Below are 24,580 nucleotides of genomic sequence, written 5' to 3'. Positions count from 1 at the left end.
ACATAAGGGGGAAATCAAATTCTAATAAAGGTGAACAAAGAAACTACAGCAATATTCAGACTTCATCATGTTACTTTGTCTGCAGAACAAGCAGTTACATTGCTCTAGCTCAGGCGTGTCCAAAGTGTGGCCCGGGGGCCAAATGCGGCCCGTGGTCAAATTTCATCCGGCCCCCAGCTTCTGTCATAAGATCAATAACGTCTTGCCCACTCACAGACTTAATAAATTGGTCAGCAATACTGCTACCAGCATATGAAGTAGCTTACACACTAAATGCTGCTCCTCATTTACCCACTAAAAGGCGGCAGCACTCTAAGCAACATGTGTGTGTGTGACCCTTTACTTCCAATTTTTTAAAATGGCGACAATCAACAACAAAAAAAGTTGACTGCGACGGCCGACACTTCAAGGATAGGTGGAAATTTGACTATTTCTTCACTAAAATATGCAGCAACTGTGTCTGCCTCATTTGCAAAGAGACAGTAGCTGTTTTTAAGGAGTTCAATGTGAACGATATTACCAAACAAGACATGCTGACATGTACGACAAGATTACAGGGAAGATACGCAGCGAGAAATTTGAAGCAACTTGAAGCTAGTTTAATTTCACAGCAGCAGTATTTCGCAAGAGCCCGAGAGTCAAAAGAGAACGCCACAAAGGCTAGTTGCGAGATTGTTGAAATTATCAATTAATAAAAAAATAATGAATAAAATGTAACACACAGAATGGCTTGCTAAAATTTGCTTATATTGTTCTACGTAAAGGACATTAGCCAAGGTCGACCCCCCACGTTTTTACCACACAAAATCTGGCCCCCTTTGCAAAAAGTTTGGACACCCCTGCTCTAGCTGGATCTACGGGATGCGACAAAATCAAAATTATTTGTCCTCCAAGTCCAATTATTTCTTATAGACAAGTTTCTGAGGTACTTCCGCTTTACCTCCTTATGTCTGCGAGCAACTTCCGTTTTAGAATCTCTCCATCCACTGTTGTGTAGTCGGAGTAACATTACTGATCAAAATCCCTTAAAAAAGACAATTTGAAAATACCGCATCCATCTGCCATTATCATGACAGGGGAGGACAACATGTTCATGAAGGCCACCACAAAGACTGGTGTTTTTGTAGCCATGTTGCCGCTGTGTTATGGGAGGGATGTTCTTCCTATCCCTGCATTTTCATGTGTCCGGTGTTAAAAAAAATACTAAAGCTAAAATCTTGCGCATGAAACGACTTGTTGCCTTTGATATTGTTATTACAATGATGATTGTGATTATGATGATCTTTTATAATATTTATTACAACTACCCGGGGGCAGCCGTGAGGGTGGGACAGACAGTGTCTCGCCTCGCGGCGGACCATCAGCTCGATCCCGAGATCCAACGACGAGCTTTTTAACTGCAGCAACTTTAAAGGGATCCTCGATCTTTAAGATAAGTAATTCTTAAAAGATAAATGTTAGAATGAGTTATAATAATTTGATATTAAAACCCCTCTTAATGTTTTCATTTTAATAAAGTTTGTAAAATTATTTTAAGTGATAGGTCGCCATTCTTGTTACGTCGCAGTGCGTGACGTCACCGGGCCCGTTGCTGAACTCCCAGCATGTCACTCGTTAGCTACCCTAACATGTCGTCGGTTTTGCCCTTCCTTTTTGAACCAGATCTGAAAAGTGAAGAGCAGGACAGCATTGTCGGTCGTGTACAAGACGAGCAGCAGGGCAAAATGCGGAGCAGGAAATACCTGATAAGACAAGAGTTGGGCAAAACTGGTGATGTACTCGCGGCAAGTGCGTCTCAATGACAACGGAGCGAGAGAGTGTATGCTGCTGAGAACTCCGGTTTTTGTTAGCAGATCTTCAAGGTAAACTATTGCGTTTTCAAACTTATCCCAGAATAATTATGTAGATTGTTAGCATCCAGAGCTGTGGTGAGTGTGCTTTACATACAGTACAGGCCAAAAGTTTGAACATACCTTGTCATTCATTCATTTTTATTTTCATGACTATTGACATTATAAACTCTCACTGACGGTATTACAACTATGAATGCGCATGTGTGATAGTCAGGATCGGCATTGTGTCGTGGCTGTCCTCATTAAATTAGTCATCTGGATCGAGTGTCTTTCATGTCTTGTACATCCAACTAACGTTCAGCTAAGTAAGGGTTGTCCATATTAAGTGCTCGGCACGCATCAGCTGGCCACTGTACTATTGCATCGGACGTGTTTGGATCAGTTCGAGTAGCAGCATCCCTCATATTAGGCGAATACTGAACAGACACGCTTACTGCCTGATGAACTGACAGTAGAAGTGAATTATTAGCTTCCTCTGTGACTAGTGCAGAACTTCTCAAATAGTGGGGCGCGATGCCAAGGGGGGCGCGTCCCCCCAGGGGGGCGCAGAGCGATGCCAAGGGGGCGCATGTGACCTCGGGGAACATGTTTTTTTTTTTTTTTTGCCGTAATGGACTAAAGTGTACTTGCACATCCACTCAGTGGGTGGCAGTGGCGCTCTCATTTTCAGAGTGCGCGCAGTATTTTTGAACTGAGCAAGAGCACTCGGCACACAGAAAAGAGATATGAAGAGCTGTGCGCCGCCGTCGTTTCCGAAAGCCGTTTTCCGGCCGGACTCACTCACGCAGCGACCCACTGTCTTCTTCGGTTCTCATGTCTCCGCCCGAGAAATGCCATTTTTGACTTGGGATCGTCACGACGACCGCCCTCACCTACGGTTCTCCCTCGTGCCATTTGCCTTTTAGCTTTGACTTTTAACACAGTGGGTGATGACGAAAGACCACTGTTTACTGTGTCTAAAAATAATTTTTAGCGGACAGCCGGAAGCCAAATCAATTAAGACGCCACTTAAAGACATTAGACCCCAATCTCATTTATAAGCCGCTTGATTGTTTTTCAGCGAAAACGTGCCGAATATTGCCAACAATCGTCCTGCTTTGTCAGTGTTATATCAGTAAACCAGTGAGCAGTTAGCATGCTCAATGCAAAATAACCCCTCACCATTGCCAAGGAGGTGATACTGTGAGCAGCAAAAAGAAAAACTGTCCTTCTGTCCAAAGACACTCTTTTTTTCTTTTAATCAGTTGTTTTTTCGGTCAAATTTTTTGGCATATTGTCCTCATGAGTGAATGTTTCTAATCAATTTGAATTTGTTATTATTTACTGATTTTATTACATTTTTCTGTATCAAATGGTCAAAAATGTACCTTAAGTGTATTTTTACAGTTTGGATGTGACTTTTTTTGAAATTCAGGCAAATTAATGCGCGTTCAGTCTTTTCTGTTACAAACAAAACAATGTTAATAAAGTTATACTTCATTATAAGTTGATCTATGTTACTTTTTTCTATAAAAGAAAAAAAGGACACAATGTTAGGCAAATGCGTACTTATAATATTAATTTTATAGACAAATGATACTATTTACAGTGGCGGCAGAGAGTTTGGGGGGCGCGAAACATTTACGTCTTCCTTGGGGGGGGTGTAACAGAAAATAATTGAGAAGCACTGGACTAGCGGTACGCCTGAAGGTTCGCCTAGCGCTGTAGCGACAGGAGCGGCTTGGCTGCTTAAGCGCGCGGCCAGAGTGTCTTGTCTGTGGCTGCTTTATTGTGCCAACTTCACTCGATATCTAAGCCACGTTCAGGCTTTTTGTGAGGGAAAATTGATGGAACAGCATTTGGTTTGAGTCTGCGCGTATATCCAGCCACTCCGGTGAGCTCTTTCATAAGTTGTCGTTGACTAAAAGCCTCGAACGCAGTAGGAGAAAAATGGCGAGAACAAAGCCTTAGGTCCTTGGGAAGTTATGCCAGTCTGCGGCATTTTCCCAAACCTTTACCCTCTTCTTGTCAACAGGAAATCTGTAGAGACTCACGTCACTTCCCTTGTTTCCATTTGACTGGAAATTTCATCCAAAAGCAGAACATCGTGGCATTTTACTTCGCGAGTTTAGGCAGCAATACGCAATTGTTGTACACACTACACATTTGGAAACATCCCATTTACATCATCACGCCGAGCCCGCAAAACATGGCGCCAACTATTGGTCAAAATATGTACTAACTATTATAAAATATTGCCATTGATTTAACATTTTATGTGTTTCTAACAACATATTTTAGTACAAGAGAACAATTTTGGTTTATTAGAGCCTACATGTATTTAAGGTCGAGGATCCCTTTAAGATACGCTATTGGAGCTGGAATTACCAAGGACAGCGAGAAAAAGACAGTCTGTAGGCCGCCGAGGGTCTGTGTAATGTCAGGTCAAAGTTTGGCGAGGGTCTCAAGCCGCTCCGGAGCTCTGCTGTCTGATATCACATTCTCGTATGCTATTTTTTCAAATAATTTTATAAACTGTGATTCATTGACCTGTTTTGCAGATGCACCAATCGTTTTGAATATAACAAGAAATGGAGTCATGTTGTCCAAATGTTTTATTCTGATCAATATCTGCAATAAAAAATAATGACATACTATTTTTGTTTATATGTACATACCTTGTAATATTTCCTAGTAATAACAAAATCCGTGTCCGTATGTATTTGCATTCGGCAAATGTAATACAATTTGTAATTTCACCTCATTTTGGTCTCTCAAGTGGCCGGCGTATCAATCTATACCTAACGTCAACACAGGCTGACAGGTTGTTATAATTTTGTCCACAACGAGGTGATGAGAACAATCATACAATCTCATCTACGTCTCATCTACGTCATGCTGAATCCATTCTTGGAGATTCCGTGAGTTCCTCTGGCTTTATTTAGCAGTTTTAATTTCGTCAACACACTGCTTACTTCAACCACAGTTCATGTTGTTCTTTCTAAACCAGAAGCAGAGCAGACATTTTCCATATTTCGCTCAGGAAACTTGTCTTTAATATTACAAAGAAAGAAAATCAAAGAAAGAAAATGTGTAATTGTGCATAAAACAAGCTTTTTTCACTCATTCACTTGTTACTGATTATTGGTACTTATGCATTGAATATTCGAAATAAACATGTTCAAACAAACAAACACTCAATATTTCCCGTTTAAGTTCTCATAAAGGGCATGTGTCAAATGATCAAAAACGAAGGTGCTTCTTGTCCAACAGGATATCTTTGCTACCTGCGAGCGACTACTTTTTCCAAGTACCTGGACGCGTGTCACAAAAAAAATGTAAGAATTTTTGTGAAACCTGAATATAGAAAATTAAAGAAGTAACCCTTTTTTGTGAAGGTGAATTAGAATTGCATAGAATGTAATAATAATTGCAAACTTTTACATCCAGTTTCAAACAAATATATTCAATTTGAAATTAAATTAATTCATATTCAGTTTTTAATGCAATTATTCAAAGGTGAGTATTTTAAATTTGGTAATTGTTTCGAAATTCAGATTCAGTTTCTGATGGCACAAATACAGGATTAGCCCATAAAAATGGTAGGCCAAACATGAATGAGTTATTTTTGGCTTGAGTGGCTAAACATGATCCAACTTCATGTTTTGAAATGAAGTCTGGGCATATGAAGCATTTAGCTTGGTATTCCTTTGTGTTCTGCACTCCCTCATAACGTCAAAAGTATACACGATGTAATATCTGCAAAACAGCCTTTGAGTTGAAGGTGATCAACCGGGCCATGGATTAAGGCAGTCACACCACAGATAAAGACTGTGGATTTAGGCAGTTTTTGCTTTTGTATTTTGTATGTGTGAAATGTCAAGTCAATTTTATGTAGCGGTTAATAGTCTGAATTTGAGTCTTGTAATTGTTCCCATTGGATCCATACATCTGTGTAAAGCTGTAGCATTTCAAATACACATGACTGAATCAGAACACCATTATTTCCACAGTGGTCACTTTTAACGACACAGTCAATGTGGGTACTGTCTTATTAGCTAATTAATGGTCTGTCTGGTGCGTATTTTCTAGGTTATAAATTCATTTTCTCACTCTCCAGAGTCGCGAGCTCGCCATCCATAAAGCTTTTACATTACAAGAGTAAATTTTTCTAGCATTCACTGCAAAGGTCTCAGCAATGTATGTGCACTTTAAATTAAGAATGTGGCTAATGTAATGTTTACAATAAGAAGTAAAATGACTCGAGTGAACAACGCCACATGACCCCTGAGTCAGCGATGAGGAAAAATAGAGTGGATGATGGATGGATGAGGCATGTGTAATTAGTAGACTTTGAATAGGGTCAGATGAAAGTGAACTACTGTGAAGTAATGGGGACAGACTGCTCAAAGTCTCCCAATGTTTGCCCTCTTCTTGTTTATAGTTTCATGATTAACGACATCTCTACTTTCAATCTCTGCTGCCTTGTTAGGGACTTATGACCATACCAAGGGTATTAGTATGGGGGAAATCTATGAAACACTACAGGCTACTCAAAATAGATTGTAATCTGTTATGAATTACAGTTGATATCAGTCTCACCAAGGCAAGGCTATTATTCTTCACAACATTTAGGCCAGAAGCTCAAGGAAGATTATCAATAACACAAAATAAAACTCCAAATGAGGGGATTAGTGCAAGAACAAACATCTAAAATAGGAAAATGCTTTATTCATGCCCCAAAAACTTTTTTTTTCTTTCCTTACAACATACCTCACTTACTAAATTAATTGAAATTCACAGTCAAATGGCTTCCACAGCTCATCTAATCAGGGACCCAAAACAGTAGTTATGGTCCTTCTTGCATAAAATTAAATGTGAGAGTTGTGAACTGTCAGCCAAGATACAATAACTAAGATAAGATACAGTCTAGTGCCTTTGATGCTTTTTAGAAGGCATTGTTAACATGTTTAATTTAGTTGTGCCGTTGGAGCAGTTCCTCAAAGCTTTGCACTGCGGTAAACAGGCTCAAACAGTAATCTATTTGGATCTACCACAGATTCTAAAATGGTGGGTTTGAGGAACCATTTTGGGTTGATTGTCGACAGCAATAAAAAGTTACTTGAGGTTTTTGGTCCCAAAACACTGCATTGTTGGAAAAAAAAAAAAAAAAAGAAAAAAAAAAAAAAAAAACCCACATTAGAACTCCATGGAGACTGGGGTGTATGTCACCACTTTGCAAACTATTGTTAATAGAAAGGGTAGGCAAACCAGTCCTCAAGGGCCCCTGAGGGTCCTAATCTTTTTTCCAACGATCCCGCAGAGACCGTTAAACAGGGGCGGACTGGGACTAAGAAGCAGCCCTGGACTTTGACTCGGCCCAGCCCACAAGAATCGCTATACGAAGGGAAACACAGATCCCCCTAGGGGGTCCGGGGGCATGCCCCCCAGTGATTTTTTTATTTATTTTTTTTTTTTCATTTTATTGTAAAATGCATCAATTTCGTGCATTTTGAAAGAAAATGAAGAAAATGTGTCTAGACTCTGACTGTCTGACTTGGGGCGCTCAAAGTATTGCAAGGCTGAACTGGAGTTGGGTTCATTTTCTGTACTAGCTCTATGATCAACCTGAAAAAACCAAAGAATTTTTATTTTTCAAAGCAAGTTTTATGTATCCAATTGATTACAATATATCTCTATTTATAAAATGATTTCATTGTTTATGCCATAATTCAGTGGTCTCCAAACCATTCCACATAGGGCCGCAGCGGGCGCAGGATTTCATTCCAACAAAACAAGACAACACCTATGCACCAATCTGGTGTCTTACAAGTGTAATCAGTTGATTGCAGTCAGGTGCTGCTTGTTTTAGCAGAAACTTCATTGGTTAAACTGTCGTTACTCGATCGGTTGAAACAAAAACCAGGCCCCACAGCGGCCCTTGAGGACTGGTTTGGAGACCCCTGCCATAATTAATCTTGCCATACAAATAATAAATTTCAATGAAAATACAATAAACATTTCAAGACAAATCCTGGATACATAACCTTCATTGGAAAGTATTAACCAGAAAACAAAACGATATATACATGATTAAAAATATATATCATATCAATTTAACTAACTAAAATTTAAAGTAAAACCATTCATTGTATTAATATTTTGTAATATTTCTTCTAAATTAATATTGCTGCTGCGTGTGCATAAATTGTTTTACAGCTAAAATATTTTTCCTTAGGAGAGTGATAGTAGGACTAGCATACTATAACTTGACACGATTGCAAATGGACTAGCTGGCACTAACCCTTTAATTGTCATTGATTTCATTTAACATGTAGCGACCTGGTGGATAACAATTGTCAGTATACCAAGCAAGTGACCCTCTTCATCCCTTTTTACTTGCCCTGCGCTTGTCTGGGGAACTTCCACCAGCTTATCATTACACCCTTCCTCTTCTTTTCTCTCTCGCTGCACCGGCTGCACGTCAGAGCGGCTCCCGCTCCCCCTCTCACCATCGCCGGGAGCTGAGCTGCTGTTACCCGACGTGGCCGTTGTATGGACTGCTGCTTGCGAAAATGTTTGTCAACTCATGACATTTTAATGCTTCGCTCTCCAGTTTCTTTATTTTTTTTCTCCCTAACCTTCTCCGCGCCACCCTTCTCTTTTCTTTTTTTGCCACCACCATCCATATTGGGCATTGACGCTCGTCGCTCGTTTGCTTCCACAAAGAACCAATGAAGGCTACTTTGTGCTTTCTTCGTTCTTCTATCAGACTGGCGATGAGCAGCAGGCGCATTGCTGTCACCTGTCGGATTGGATGCGAACTGTAGATAATCAGAGGCTAGGGGGGATAAAAACAGTGATGTATAATGAATGGCGGCCGCCGGCCGTCCAGGGCACCGGCCGTTCTGTGATCCTCCAGAACCCACAGATTACCAGTCCGCCCCTGCCGTTAAACCAATGAGGTTTCTGTAGAAACAAGTACCTGACTTAAATCAGTTTATTGCGGCCCTTTCAGCAGTTGTTTGTTCACTCCTATAGGCTTATAAGATGTGGGGGGATGGCTTTCCCTGGGAAAAAGAAAAATCTAAATCCAAATCATCCTCCTGTGGATATGCCAACTCTGCTTTCCACCTCCCCACTTTTTGATAGTAAATGTTGGAAATTGATAACTCAATATGGCTGTGAGGTTGTTCATTCAGTCTTTGAAAATTGCTGTAAGATATTGTGAATTGAAAGGGGAAAGGTTCTAAAACTATTCACCCTAAAGGAAAAAAAGAAAAATATATGCAGAATGTTTGAAAGCAGTTTTAAATTATACCCTGCCAAACATAAAAAAAAAAGATAATAGTTAAAAATGTGCATTTTTCCAATTGAAATTCTTCCACTTTTATCTGTTAAACAGAGGATAGAGATCAGGTAAGAAAAGACTGGCTTTATAAAATGTATAGGTATTTATTTTGGAGTTTCGATTCACTGGTGTTCATTGACGGCGATAGAAGTTCAAGTCAATCTCGATCGCTGGCAGCTTTCACAGTCAAAATGATGAACATAATCACTCAATATCAACCTTTCCAGTTGGAAATGGATCTGATGTTTGTAACTGTCAATGGTTAACTCATTCACTCCCAGCCATTTTCACCTGAGCAAGGCCCTTCGCTCCTGGCCGTTTTACTGGATTTGGACTGATTTTGCAAGGCCCACAGATAATTCTGTTCTACTGCTATACAAACATGGAACCCACCAAAAGAAAGATTAGACTCTCTTCTTTCAGCAGAAAAAAAGTTCAGGTCATATCTTTTTCCATTCTTTAGAAATTAGCATTAGAAAATAGCTTAGTTTGATCAATTTTCCAATTTCTGATGAAAAAACAAGAGAAATTCAGCTTTTTGTAAAAGCATACATTTCAAATGCAACTTTAGACTTTAACACAGCTATTCTTCGCTTTTGTGACACCCCAAACATCTGAATAATGTTTTCGTTCTACAAAATAACAAACAACCAGACAAATAGAGCTTTTGATCGCAAAGTAAGAATTTATTTACAAATAACTAAACTATTGAACTGTTGAACTATTTGTGCACATAACAACTGGGAAAGCTCTCGGCTGCTCCCGATTGAATGAGATGGCTCCCAGTAATCTGATGAGCCCGGATCAAGATCGGTCTCACTTTTTTCATCATCTTCATCGTTGGTTTCAACCTCAGGCTCAGGAGTAACGCAACGTGAGCTCCGCAGAACGCGTGTGGAACCTGACGCTGCTGTGGCCGTCACCGTCTGTCTCATCAAGATAGATTTTTTTAAATCCTTCTTTGACGATGGTTTCGTTTTCTTTTCAAAACACTCCTCCAGTGTCGTTTGCCTTTTTTTTTCTCCGATCGTTCTCCACATTTTTCTCAAATTCTGACGCATCTTCACAAGATCCCTCCAACTTCCGTTTCCTGACTATTTTTCTTCACTTCCTTTCTTGGCCCAAGATGAATTCTTACAAATTGCACTACTGCCCTCCAGTGGCCAGTTTTATTGCTTTAAAATGAGTTTTGAGCATTGTGCATTGCAGTTTAGGTGCAACAGAACCTAGAGATGCCTCTCGTCAAAAAAACAAAACAAACGTAAAACACATATAAACTGGGACACTGAAACAATTAAAAATAGAACATATTTATACGTTTTTGGGAGCAAATGAGTGAAGTGCTACAACTTAGAAACTAATCCAGAGGTATAAGGATATTGCAATATATATTGATTTTGATGTTGACATTACTAAAACAAACTTTGCCTATGTCCAGTGACAGCAAAAAAAGTCAAGAAAATCACAACCATCATAGCTCAATTTCCTATCATATTGGTGACTAGCTCTTTCTAGTGTTAAATCTCAGAACTGCACCCCTGGACACCCCTGCTTCACATGAACTTCTATTTATAACTATCAATTATATAACTATTAATAACTGAAGAACTATTTCAGTGCCATTGACAATGATAGACATCCAATAATGTGATCTTCTGTGAATCTGTGAATTTAAAGTAGTTTATCACCGGTAGAGGTCCAATCCATTTGAAATGAGTGGGGGGGGGCAGCAAAAATGACTTGTGCCTAATCATTGTCTATACAACATAAAATATGGGGTTTTGTATACTCACGGTCCTCTTGGTCCCCTTAGGCTGCTGAATATGGTGGACATTTTGGAGGTTTGGCTGACTGCTGTGATTCCTCCAGGCCAGCGGGGGGCAGAACCACTCCACTTCACTCAAGTAGACCAGGAAGGAGCAGTCGGAGCCATCAACGCCATAGAAAGCGTAGCAAGGGTCAGAGGTCCAGCGTGCTCGCATCCACTTAAGACACATACATACAACTTTTATGCTAGATGCTCATTTTGCTAATTTTACTTTAGTTCAGTGGGAAACTAAAGATTTAGTCTTTTTTCTAGTTTTCTGTAATGCCATCACACTGGTAGGTGATAATGAACCTACATCATAAATTGTTGTATTGTAAGAAAGGTTTACACACATCTAAAGTCTTAACTACACATAGTATTACTATAGTGGTGATGTGGTTAGTTATGATAAAAGAGGAACGGAAAATGCAAAATGGATCTGACACATTTCAAATTTAGCATTAGTAGCCTATGAATGAAATAAAATATTGTGTAAATCCGTATAGACAAGAGGTAGTTTTAGACTTTTGAAAAGTATTTGATTGGCTACTTTCCAAAGAAGACATGCAGGGATGTCTGAGATGGGCTGAGAAGCAATAATATGCCACATCTGTAAAATTGATCTAACAGTATTTTTTAAGCGCATCAAAGCATTCAAATCCCCCTAACACAAATGCTAACAAACAGATGAATAAAATATCAGCAGACGTGAATTATGTCCACTGTTTCAGGAGTGAATTTCGAATGATTCATGAGACAAATACAAAAGTGACTGGTATTCCAGATTGCACCTTCTAGGCTCCAACTACCTGCCAGAAATTGATTATATACTAACTAAACTGAACACAGGTGTACAAAACTCAGAGGACATGGGGATTACAGAGACCATGAACAGCAGCGACAGAGTTCTGCTGGACAATGTGGAGATTATCTCTGTTAAACCTTTTAATCACTCTGTAGCCCTAGTTAAAAACAAATTGTATTAAGAGAGGGACACAGAATTCCATCCAGGAAAATGAAAGGGATTAACAATTTACAACACTTTTGAGCAATAGTCACCATCCAAACTAAGTAAGAGTACAAATAAAAACTTACATCTACTTTACCAGGACACTCTGGATATCTTGGGTCTTTGGGGACTTCACACTGGCTTGACGTCCCATCTCGTCCTGCTAACAAGCAAGCAAACAAACAATCAAATGCATATTAGTGTTGGGCGATCTGACCATCTAAACCTTTTTGCTTTCTGATTGACAGTTTTGATTCTTTGCATGATTATTTATGTAAACTACCGTTTTCTATTGCTTTTCTTTCCAACAGGTAGTTTTAAACAATGAATGCAATGAAGAAATAAGAAACTGGAGAGTTGTTAGACTTTTTATTCACGTACAAATTAAATATTAACATCAAATTAACCTGCCTCTAACAAAGAACACTTATCAGGGTCAATATTTGAAATAACAGACCGAAAATTACAAACATACAAAGTCAATAAAAAGGAAATTAAATAAAATTTGGAAAAATTCATTAGATCAATCAATCAATCAATCAATCAATCAATACTTATATAGCGCTTTTCCACCTTTCAAGGTGCTCAAAGCTAATTAATTCTAGCCTGGTACGCCAGACTCACCGCTGTTCCAGCTATTGAGTCTGGCCACCATTAAGCGGATAAAATTTCCAGGGCGGAGCATGTCGCAACAAACAGACAGCGGGGTGGACCAATCAGCGACGGGCAGATGTGACGTTAGAAACGCGACGAGGGACTTGCGCGTGGAAGTAAACATATGAGGAGAGCGGAGTTTATTCAACATGGCTAGCGCGAGACAGACTGTTGTCAATGACTTGTGTCGATGTGTTTTTGGTAATTTAAAACTGATTTTACCGTGGATTGGAACATGTTCTCGGCTCTCCTGTTCGCCGTATGTGTTGTTGTGGAGACCCCTTCCGACGCGGAAGAGTGACGTTGCTCGTTAAGAACACGTCACGCAAATAAATGAATCTGATTTGACGATTGATTTTGTCCTTGCTCGAGTGGCCGTTAATGGGCTGGGTCCCAGACTATTCTCTCAGTGTTTGAAAAATACAGGGAGAACAGTCTGGCTGTGCCAGGCAAAATTAATTCAGCAATGTTATGGAGGACCAGGAGTGCAATAAATAAATAAATAAATAAATACAATATTAATAAATAAATAAAAGTGTCTTTAAAATGCTTCTATTTCAATATTGATTTATATATTCCAATACTTATTTCAATTTTTATTCATTTCAATTTTATTGTTTTATTTCAATTCTTATTTATATATTTCACTTTTTATTTATTTATTTCAATTTATATTTGTTTATTTCACTTCTGTTTATTTATTTAAACATTTATTTCAATTTGTGTTTATTCATTTCAACATTTATTTATTTATTCCAATCTACTTATATTTATTTAAATTTTTATTCATTTTTTAAAATCAGTTTTTTAAATTTATTTATTTCACTTTATATTTGTTTCATTCTTGCACTCATGTTCCTCGTGTGACCGCATGAAATATTTTTATCTGTCATTGGCTCATCAAACTCGGTGGGTGGGGGGGGGGGGGCGTGAACTAGGCGGGGTTTGAGTTGAGCGAGTCAAGCTTCATGTCTCTGGAGTCAAGATAGTACTCCTTCCCAACATGCCAACGATTGCTGAGGTTCTGCATTTGCTTTCTTGGGATTTAATAACAGACATGTTAGACTTCGCAGAACACGTTGACGCAGGAAATTTTGACCCTGAGCATGTGGCTTACGTAACACATCGGTTCATCGCGAGAGAGAGCTCATGCAAAACCCCAGCAATCACTGCCATGCTACCAATTTGGGAAGGAAAGATCATTATCTTGACTTCAGAGCCATGAAGCTTGACGCGTTTAACCCAGGGCCTGGTTCAAACCCCGCCTAGTTCACGCCCGCCCACCAAGTTTGATGAGCCAATGACAGCTAAAATTATTTCATACAGCCACTAGGGGAACAAGAGTGCAAGAATGAAATAAATAAAAAGTGACATAAATAAATGTTGAAATTAATAAATCAAAATGGAAATAAAGGTTGAAATAAATAAGTATAAACTGAAATAAATGAATAAAAATTGAAATAAATAAGTGTTAATTGAAATAGATGATTAAAAAGTGAAATATATCATTAAAAATAAAAAATGGATAAAAATTGAAATAAATATATGAAAATTAAAAGAAATAAATATTGAAATAAATATTGAAAAAGATAAATAAATACTGAAATAGAAGCATTTTAATGACACTTTTAACTATTTAATTGTGTATTTTATTATTTAATTTTTGCACTCCTAAGGAATAACTACGGCTCATAAATCAGGTCCTATTCAAACTATTTTAGTGACATGAGTGTACTAATCCTTTTATGAATAGGATGTGTCTTGCTTAGAATAAACCAACACGTTCAAACTTATGTTAATGTCAGAAGGGTTCAGCCTTGGTTTCAAAATGTGGATAAAAGGCCTATTTTAAATCCTCTATACACATTATTGGAGTATGTGTCACGGTCTGATGGATTCATTGACTTGCATTTCATATTCATTCAGTACGCTGTCACAAACATTCTGTTTAGAGCTGGACTCATACATTAAACTGAAACTCGTAGCTACTCTAGCGCTTGAAGATGTTCGGTTGGCAGCTCTCAAGCACCCAGCACTTTGCCGCTTGGTGGGGTTTGAACTAACTGCCCTCTGGTCCAAAATCCAAGTCTTTCTTGATTGAACTAGTGTAACCCCCGAGACACTGTGCCTTTTAAAATTCATTAAGTTATCTGAAATTTGTGGCTTCATTAACCCAAAAGCCCTTTGCTCCTAATCTTAACAGAGATAGATTGACATTAATGACCCGTAAAGCAATTAATCAACATGATACTACTCTTCAGCTCATTTAACAGAGATTTTACAACATGGTCACAGCCATTAGGTTCCAGGTAGGTGCACCGCAGATCAGTTCTTGTGGAAGAACAGTGACAATAACCTGCATATAGTTCACCTTGTCCATGTCACACCACTGCAGTACTCACTGCTCACTGGACCTTACAGTGCAGCCTAGCCAGTCATTGCGTGGTTATGCCAGCAGTGGGGCCACACACACTGCTTTCATCGCTTCACTGACTTGGTTAAATGCCTGTCCACTGCTGATACATGGCAACGAGAGAAAATAATGCACATATTTTCTGTGAATGTTGCCTTTCTGTGCTTTCTTCCCATTTCACAACCCTTTCCTCCCTCTTTACATTCCCTTTGCTTAATAAAACCGAGAAGTTGGTTAAAAAAAAAAAAAAAACTTCCCCCAGGCTTTTCTTCATTTACTGAAATAAACGTACATAAACAAATATTCAAAATGAGGGTATAAATGGGCCAAATTTGTTTGCCATCCAAAACCATGCAAAAAGCTTGACTAGCAATGTTTGTTTATGAGTTTAATTAATGAAGTAGCCTTTATTTAAACTTTGATAAAACAGCAATAAACTGCAGTTGGATCCAAATAAAGTAACTCCTCGTTTTTTGCGGTTAATGGGGACCAGAACCCCCGCGAAAAGTGAAAAATCGCAAAGTAGGATTTGTACGCCCATCCCCTCAAACAAAAAGAAGAATGTTCTTTTTTAATCGAAGTAAACAGTATTTATTTATCGTATTGGCCCGAATATAAGACTGTTTTTTTGCATTAAAATAAGACTGAAAAAGTGGGAGTCGTCTTATATTCGCGGTCTAGACATTATACCCATTCACAATGCTAGATGGCGCCAGATATCATTGAAGCGATGTTCTGTCATGACAGATCTCAGCTACTCTGAAGTTTAACCAGTTTGCATTATTTTATTGCAATGTTTTTCCTTATTCTGATTTTTTTCAAGACTACAGTTACAGTTAGACTTCACTTTGATGGTTAATGCAGTTATTGCAATGTTGTTGTTTTATCAGAAAAGATTGGTTTATTTACATTTCAAAAACCAGAAGCCATTCATTTTCGAAGGTGATTGCACTTTAGCTTACATATTTAAATGTTCAGATATTAAGATTTGAATGAGGCAAAATAACATGCATTTTCTATCAAATATATTGTTATAATCATTTGTCTCAGATGTACTGTAATTATTTTCTGTACAAAAATTAATTTGGTGTTCAAAAAGTCTTTTTTCAAACTTGAGTCTTGAAAAAGAAGGGGTCGTCTTATAATCAGAGCCGTCTTATATTGGGGCCAATGGGGTATATGTATTTACATATTGTATACTTCACATACAGCATACTGTAAAGTACGGTATTTAAATCTATTTACAGTCATGTCCTTATGCAGTCATTCTGTGATGCGTGGGGGAAACTTGGCACACCTCCTGGATGTCGTGGCGGTCCACTCACGAGAATGAAGAGGGGATCTGATGTTTCATTTGTGGGTACAAAAAAAAAAAAGTTGAAATTCCCCTAGAGATGTTGGAGGTTTGTAGCTAGCTTTGAGCGCTGTCAAAGCAGGTAAAAATGTAAAAAAGTACCGCTTAATATCCCCTTGGAGGTCGTGGAGGTGTTTGGCGGTGCTCCATTTGCAGGTAAAAATTTCCCCGGGAGGTGTTGGAGGTTTGTAGCAGGCTTTGGGTGCTCTATAAGTGACTAAAGATGGTCCTGGAGGTGTTTGGCTCGATAGAGTGCCCCATTTTCGGGTAATAGAACATTTTAAAAAGGTTAAAATTCCCTCTGATGTTGTGGAGATTTTGTCGTGGGCTTTGGATGCTCTCAAAGCTTCGCTCCCGCTAAAAATGAACACTTCTGTCTTTTTGTTGAAATCATCGTGTGAGACTAGATAAAACAAGGCAAAGGCCTCGGCGAGGCTACGATGTGCACTCAACTCATGGGATGAAACCACTATTATTGGCGGTTGAGTTTTTTAATCACTATAGACAAGTTTCCTGAGCAAAATATGGGCAGCGCCATCTTGAACAAAGTCTGCCTCGAACTTCACTTCTCACTTGAGCGTGAGAGCACACTAAATAAGTATTTAATCAACCACTAATTGTGCAAGTTCTCCCACTTGAAAATATTAGAGAGGCCTGTAATTGTAAACATGGGTAAACCTCAACCATGAGAGACAGAATGTGTAAAAAAAATGAAAATCACATTGTTTGATTTTTAAAGAATTTATTTCCAAATTAGAGTGGAAAATAAGTATTTGGTCACGTACAAACAAGCAAGATTTCTGGCTGTAAAAGAGGTCTAACTTCTTCTAACGAGGTCTAACGAGGTCTAATGAGGCTCCACTCCACTCGTTACCTGTAATAATGGCACCTTTTTTTAACTCATTATCAGTATAAAAGACACCTGTCCACAACCTCAGTCAGTCACACGCCAAACTCCACTATGGCCAAGACCAAAGAGCTCAAATTGTAGACCTGCACCAGGATGGGAACACTGAATCTGTAATAGGTAAAATGCTTGGTGTAAAGAAATCAACTGTGGGAGCAACTATTAGAAAATGGAAGACATACAAGACCACTGTTAATCTGGGGCTCCATGCAAGATCTCACCCTGTGGCGTCAAAATGATAACAAGAACGGTGAGCAAAAATCCAAGAACCACGCGGGGGGACCTAGTGAATGACCTACAGAGAGCTGGGACCACAGTAACAAAGGCTACTATCAGTAACACAATACGCCGCCAGGGACTCAAATCCTGCACTGCCAGACATGTACCCCTGCTGAAGTCAGTACACGTTCCGGCCCGTCTGCGGTTCGCTAGAGAGCATTTGGATGATCCAGAAGAGGACTGAGAGAATGTGTTATGGTCAGATGAAACCGAAATAGAATGTTTTGGTCGAAACACAGGTTCTTGTGTTTGGAAGAGAAAGAATACATCCGAAGAACACCATACCCACTGTGAAGCATGGGGGTGGAAACATCATGCTTTGGGGCTGTTTTTCTGCAAAGGGACCAGGACGACTGCTCTGTGTAAAGGAAGGAATGAATGGGGCCATGCATTGAGATGATTTTGAGTGAAAATCTCCTTCCATCAGCAAGGGCATTGAAGATGAGACGTGGCTGGGTCTTTCAGCATGACAATGATTCCAAACACACAGCCATGGCAACAAAGGAGTGACTTCGTAAGAAGCATTTCAAGGTCCTGGAGTGGCTAGCCAGTCTCCAGATCTCAACCCCATAGAAAATCTGTGGAGGGAGTTGAAAGTCCGTGTTGCCCAACACCAGCCCCAAAACATCACTGCTCTAGAGGAGATCTGTATGGAGGAATGGGCCAAAATACCAGCAACAGTGTGTGAAAAGCTTGTGAAGAGTTACAGAAAATGTTTGGCCTCCGTTATTGCCAACAAAGGGTACATAACAAAGTAGTGAGATGAACTTTTGGTATTGACCAAATACTTATTTTCCACCATGATTTGCAAATAAATTCTTTAAAAATCAAACAATGTGATTTTCTGTTGTTTTTTTTTTTTTTTCCACATTCTGTCTCTCATGGTTGAGGTTTACCCATGTTGACAACTACAGGCCTAATATTTTCAAGTGGGAGAACTTGCACAATTAGTGGTTGACTAAATACTTATTTGCCCTACTGTATGTTAACGTCACATAGCTATTAAGAGTTATTCAGATAACTATAGCATAAAGAACATGGTAACAAGTTTACCAAACCATCAGTGTCGCTGTAAAACACCAAAATAACATGTGAAATGATATAATAATGTATTAATAATTTATTACATAAGTCACTCCAGAGTATAAGTTGCACCCACAGCCAAACTATGAAAAAAACTGCGACTTATTGTCCCCCAAAAATACAGTCATTATAATCATCATCGTAATATCAATAGCAAAAACAACAAGTCGTTTCATGTGCCAGATTTTAGGTTTCATATTATTGGAGCACATTCCTTCCATAAGACAGTGGCAGCATGACTACACGAATGGCCGGGACCCGCGGGACAGCCTGCAGTTTGGACGTATCCCTCCCTCCGGTATTACCAGCACCCATGGTTTGTGGTAGGTAGCATTGAGGCACTGCCTTGGTTATACATCCGCCTTCATGAAGACAAAATTCTCATGTTCGTACATGAGGTACTGTATGTGGCTGTGCAGGTACTGGAATGCCTCGGAGCTTCCTGATGGTGTTTCCATCCCCTATTGTAGAGTCAATAAAATATGATAATATTTTACTTGTGGTCATCCTTGGCCATTTCTTTATGTTGTCTTCCCATGTAGAGATGGCAGAAGGATGCGATATTTCCAAATCGTGGTTTTTTCAGGGTTTTTAGAGAGTGATGCCACTCCAGCTCCATTGAAGTCAATGGTGAAAAAATTGGAAACGGAAGTGGTAGGCAGACATAAGGAAGCGGAAGTACCTCAGAAACTTGTCTATAGTAGAGGTCCCATGGTGCGCAGCCAATCAGCTCCCGGAATAATGCCACTATTGTTGGCGGTCTCGTCGTGTCGGTTATGGTAGGAGCTGCTTTGATGGTGGTTATTGGTTTTGTCATGCGTGAATCTTGCAACAAGAACCAATCACGCGCCTCGGATGAATGCCCGTGGGTATGCACAGAGTCCCTGAGTCATGTACAGTGTTTTACTGCGAAACATTGAGACGTTTTTAAAAAAAAAAATTTTTTTTTAATTTAATTGTTAAGGGATCTTTGCATTCCAAAAACAAAAAGAATTCCGCTTGGAACTGTTGTTTAGACCTTAAATTAATTGCTTAGGAGGATATGATCAGCAAGCGATGAATACTTTTTATAAATTGTCTTTCAATTTCATCATCTATCAGCCCCTTGTAAATTCATCGTGATGACTGTACCTTTGCCTTGCATGATGCTGGTTTGCAGTATCTGCTCCACTCTGACTGCAATGTTGGAGACATTCTGGGCAATAGTCTGGATCATATCCATCAGGCTGGCTGGTTGAAACCTGCAAATGCACAGCAACACAAACAAAAACATCAGCTCGCCTTTTCATTAGCCAAATTGGCAAACAGAAAGAAAAAAATAACTCCATAAACCTGACTTCCAAACCCCACAGATTGTTTGCCGCTCCTGTAGGAATTGGGTATGCTTCACTATGCTAAATTACGCTCTTACATTAACTGAAATACAGTATGCAAAGACTTCCAGCCTTTGTTAGGCTGAGTTGAGTGAGACATGAGCGTTTTATTAACCACATAGTAGAGAAAAAAAACTTAAACACTTAGAGTGCAGACTTTATAACTTCTGCTAATATAGCATGGTAAACTTCCCTACTCCTAGACACACAAGGATATCAGACAGTCGAGATGCATCACTTCAGCATGCTTCATCAACACCAATTACTACTGCTGCATGACCCAGTGTTTAAGCAATATTCCAAGAGTACAAAATTGCATGCTGTGAATAAGTGACTTTTTCAGGTGACTACTGATTTGACATAGTAAACCACTTTCACAATAGGCAAGACTGACAAAGTATAGACTATATGGCGGAAAACACAGACAAGGCAAAATAAGCAGTTTCTGCTCTTGCACCTCTCTTTAAAATAAACTGTTGTATTTTAAGCCAAAAGAACTGCTATGTTTAATAGGAAAATATGTGTATATGCTGCCATAGCAGTTTCATGGCGCATTACGCCCCCGAAATATTTTCAATTCGTCCGTTTTACCGTGGAGACTCCCGTTTACAGACACCGCACAACTGCTTTTGTTCCAACCCAGCCATAAAAAGAAGGTAATTAATTATATTTATTATCCGAAATGTCTACCATTTTTAGGGGCCGTTTACATGGTGACTCTCTGAGAATACGAAAAATTTCAAATTTGCATTTGCATTTGCGTCTCTATTTGAACAATGTCGCAATTCCGAATGAAAACGATGTAGTATTCATGCCAGGCCCTAGGGGGCAGAGCAGATTTACAGGGCGACAGAGAATGATGCACTTTGACCCCACCAAACTCACTCAGCCCGGAAAAAAATATGCCCGCCCACTCGAAGCAATGGCATTTTTCTTTTGTTCAAAAAGGCACAAAAATTGAAACATTCAACATATTTAATTTAAAAATATTTTTAAAACAGTAAATTAAAGCCGACAATTCGCCATATTTGCTGTTTTTAATGTTTACTAGCACCGCTGCGCACGGCCAATGTGACGTGTAAGAGTGCTGACGTTAACGTCGTGGTCTCGCGCCGCAGGAGCCTTTGGTATGCATGCCGAGGAAGCCCCCCTAAATCCCCGGCAATCGGATTCTTCCACTTTGGAGGCAGGATTCAGAATTTTTCGTCTTCGCCGACACCGAGGCAAGTCCGCTGCTCAGTCATTGCGTCTTTGTGTCGCAGAGTCGCCATGTAAACTGCCCCTTAACTTTTAATCATTAATTGATGTCTAATATTAAGCTTCAGAAAAAATGACTTTATAAAATTATTCACTTGCATATTTTAAACTTTTAAACGAATTACGTCACAATGAAAAAAATTGTGTCTGTAAATAGGTCACGGATATCTACCTCATAACTATCACTAAATTGTATTTTTTCTGTTATCATCACCGTTTTCCCGATATTTTAGATGATAAATAATCGATCCAAACAAAGAAAAATTGAAAAAAAAAGAAAATCTCGACCACTCCTTGATGTCTACAATTTCTGCTTTGCGACCCTTGTTATATTACTGTGTTTCACCCATAAAATCCCCAAAAGTCCAACTGTTGCCACTCACAGCTGTGTCTTGACACTCGTACCCCTTTCCCACTGAAACTAGTGGGTCAACGCGCGTTTTTCCAAGCCGATGCAACCCACTAGCAAATGGCATTTGGCACCTTTCCCACTGACAAAAAAAGCCGTGTCTTTTTTTTTTTTTTCTTTTTCACCCGTCTAACCCCCCACCCCTCCTCAGCCGTGCGTAAGGTTCGTGACGTCACCACGCTAAGATGCGCTTCGACAAGTGCGACCGAATTCATTCAGTTCAAGGAAGTTAACAATGCAAAGCAACATGGAAGCCTCCTTTCCGTTTGTGTTCTCTGTTTTCATGCTTTTTACTGCCCGCAAAATGGTCGAAATGCAGCAAAGGATCTACACTCTGCTTGTGCTGAGGCAACGTCGGCGACGTGAATTTTGGTTTGAAATTGAGAGGAGTCGTGTACGTCACAGAAGGAGGAGAAGAGCCTTTGTTTCATCTGTTATGGCTATTGCTAACGCTGCTACACCGACTGTTCGCCGTATGTGGATCCGGGCTAGAACACATGTTTTTAAAAAAAAAAAAAATTTTTATGACGCATCACGTACTAGCCTACGTCACCACGTAGATTAGCGTGTTGACTGTTGACCCGGGGTTTTGCTTTCACACTGCACGGCGATCAGAGCCGAGGTGATTTTAACGCGGGTCGCCTGGCGGGTCGATTGACACGGGTCGAAGCGGGTCGCTGCACCTTTCCCACCGCCACCAAAAGCCGATTGTTAGCGGGTTGACACGGGTTTTTTGGCCAGTGGAAAAGGGGTATCGGTGAGACATGCTACACATGACATGCTACTACAGTTACACGTACAGTTTTTGAATCGAAACAAGGTAAGAACGCGATAATATCTCGTTAAAATCATGGTGTCTTTAATTATGCTCGGGGTTGCACAGTAAGGGTTGAGTTTTTATTGTTTTTTTTTTTTAATGCCCTCCTGTTTAAAATGTTTCTTCCCCAAACCACAGCAAACCACAGATCAGCAGATCATTTTCTTGACTAGAATCCCAAGTCAGTATAAAAACAAAAAACAAACAAGTCTCCAACTGATCAACCCTTGTCACATAAAAAATGATAACCCAAACATGCATTAGTGACAGCTGAATAATGGAAGGAAAATGTCTATGAAACAGGCGCCAATACATGATGTAAATGCTACAAACTCACAAACAACTTCAAGCAGAGAAGTAGAACAAGAACTGACATTTGCAGGTACATTTATATGCTGCTTAATGTGCTGTAGCTGAAAAGCTCATTACAAAGTTTGTTTGCGGTACGGCAATAATGGTACACTTTCCACAATTAAGTGCATGCGAGTGGAGGATTTTCCCTCTTTGGGGTCTAATAATGATTTGACATCAACTCAGAGTGGATTTGAATGCAATAAAACAATTCCATTTTCAGTAGGACCTTTGCATGCATTTGCTCACCTCTCGTCGCTTGCTTTCTTTCACCCTCATTTTATCTCAATCCCCCTCCTGTGTTGCCATATCTCCTGCCCTCCCCCTTCATTTTTAACATCTCAAACAGATGTACAAGTGTTAGCGAGGGATGCAAATTGGTAGACACTTGGTTGGAGCGTGAAATAGAAAGGACCTGCGCTGCCACTTCCTCTTTTGGATGTCAGAACTACTCATTCAGCAGACAAGACATTTTAAATAAATTGTCTGTGTGTGGATTGTAGTTGTGTAGTTTTAGCATGTGCATGGTTAAACATCATGCAAAAGTGAAGCGCTCATTATTGCTCATGCTTGTTTCTGCTGCAGTGCCCATTAGCCCCCTTTTAATGACTTGATTTTAGCGGGCACTTTGGCGCTGTAGTGTTTCTATGCATTGTCTAATCAGCAGATGGCTTTAATCCTCATTAATTTCATGCTTCCCAAATGCAGTGTGATCACAAATCACTCACAATGATACAATGGATTGAGAGTGCATGTGTGGGCAGGATGATGTGCATTGGTGCTTGACTACATGCCAGCAGTATGAAAAGAGTCAAAATAAATCCAAGTTGTGGAGGTATGCCTGCCAGGAGACGACCTTTGAGGCTGAAAAGAAAATGAAGGAATTCAGAGGCTCAACCTCTTCTTATTCTTATTAGTACACTATTCATTAGGGGTGGGCGTTTGACTGCATTTCCTTGATCAAACAGACAGAAATTAATGGGCTTTTTTTTCTTTAATGAGACAAGAGAATGTCTTTTGTTCTGAGCTCCAATGGCATGTTCCTATTGAGCAGACTAACTCTCGCGCCTAAAGGAGTTTGTAGTCTGCTCGTAGCTGACGTCATGTTTTACTTCTTAAGACAGCAAACTAGTTGGAACAAAATCAACAATGCCTATGAGAATCACAGCTACAGTATGTTTTATACTCCATTTTTCCTCAGTTGCTATCAAACACAGTTGATCAACAGGCCAGTCAACCTATATTTTAAATGGTAAAGTAAGCTTCTCCAATGAGTATGTTTCGGTGAGAGCCTTGCCAGGTAGGTGGGTGGAGTTCAGACTTCTTAACCACTGTAATGACTCGCAGATTCCTGAAACAGGCGGCATTTAATTGCTTAGGAGTTGAGAGATCAGCACAGTATTGGAGTAGGCGACAGAAAATAAGATGGTAAGGCTTGGTTTGTCACCTCAGTGAACGAGAAAAATGCTAATACCTTTGGGCTCATCAAACACTAACACATTTATTTACAAATGTACATATTGTACATTTATTATAAGCAGAGTACTGTAACGAAATGTAGGGTTAGGCAGGGGTGAAAGTGGCTAGAATTTCTTGTCGGAACTCCTTGACAAGAAGGTTGCCACGGAGCCAGATTAAAAAAAAAAAAATGTATTGATTTTTTTTTCAAACCTCCTAAAACCAC

General features: G+C 39.5%; 1 protein-coding gene across 5 annotated transcripts in view; it reads right to left on the bottom strand.

The window, feature by feature from the left end:
- The window catches only part of LOC130920027 (alpha-1,6-mannosylglycoprotein 6-beta-N-acetylglucosaminyltransferase B-like), a 252,584-nt gene that overhangs the window by 133,223 nt on the left and 94,781 nt on the right, over positions 1–24,580 (bottom strand). For 3 of the 5 annotated variants that reach the window (XM_057842819.1, XM_057842821.1, XM_057842822.1), the window contains 3 exons: positions 19,821–19,930; positions 12,086–12,162; positions 10,977–11,168 (listed from right to left, as the gene is read on the bottom strand). In XM_057842819.1, the coding sequence (XP_057698802.1) occupies positions 10,977–11,168; positions 12,086–12,162; positions 19,821–19,930 (379 nt within the window). The remainder of the gene's footprint in view (positions 1–10,976; positions 11,169–12,085; positions 12,163–19,820; positions 19,931–24,580) is intronic. The other 2 variants (XM_057842820.1, XM_057842823.1) reach the window with 1 other exon arrangement.

Source organism: Corythoichthys intestinalis, chromosome 8 (genome assembly GCF_030265065.1).
Source record: "Corythoichthys intestinalis isolate RoL2023-P3 chromosome 8, ASM3026506v1, whole genome shotgun sequence".
Lineage (NCBI taxonomy): Eukaryota > Metazoa > Chordata > Actinopteri > Syngnathiformes > Syngnathidae > Corythoichthys > Corythoichthys intestinalis.
The sequence above is the reverse complement of the archived record's forward strand: the minus strand, read 5'-3'. Positions and strand labels throughout refer to the sequence as shown.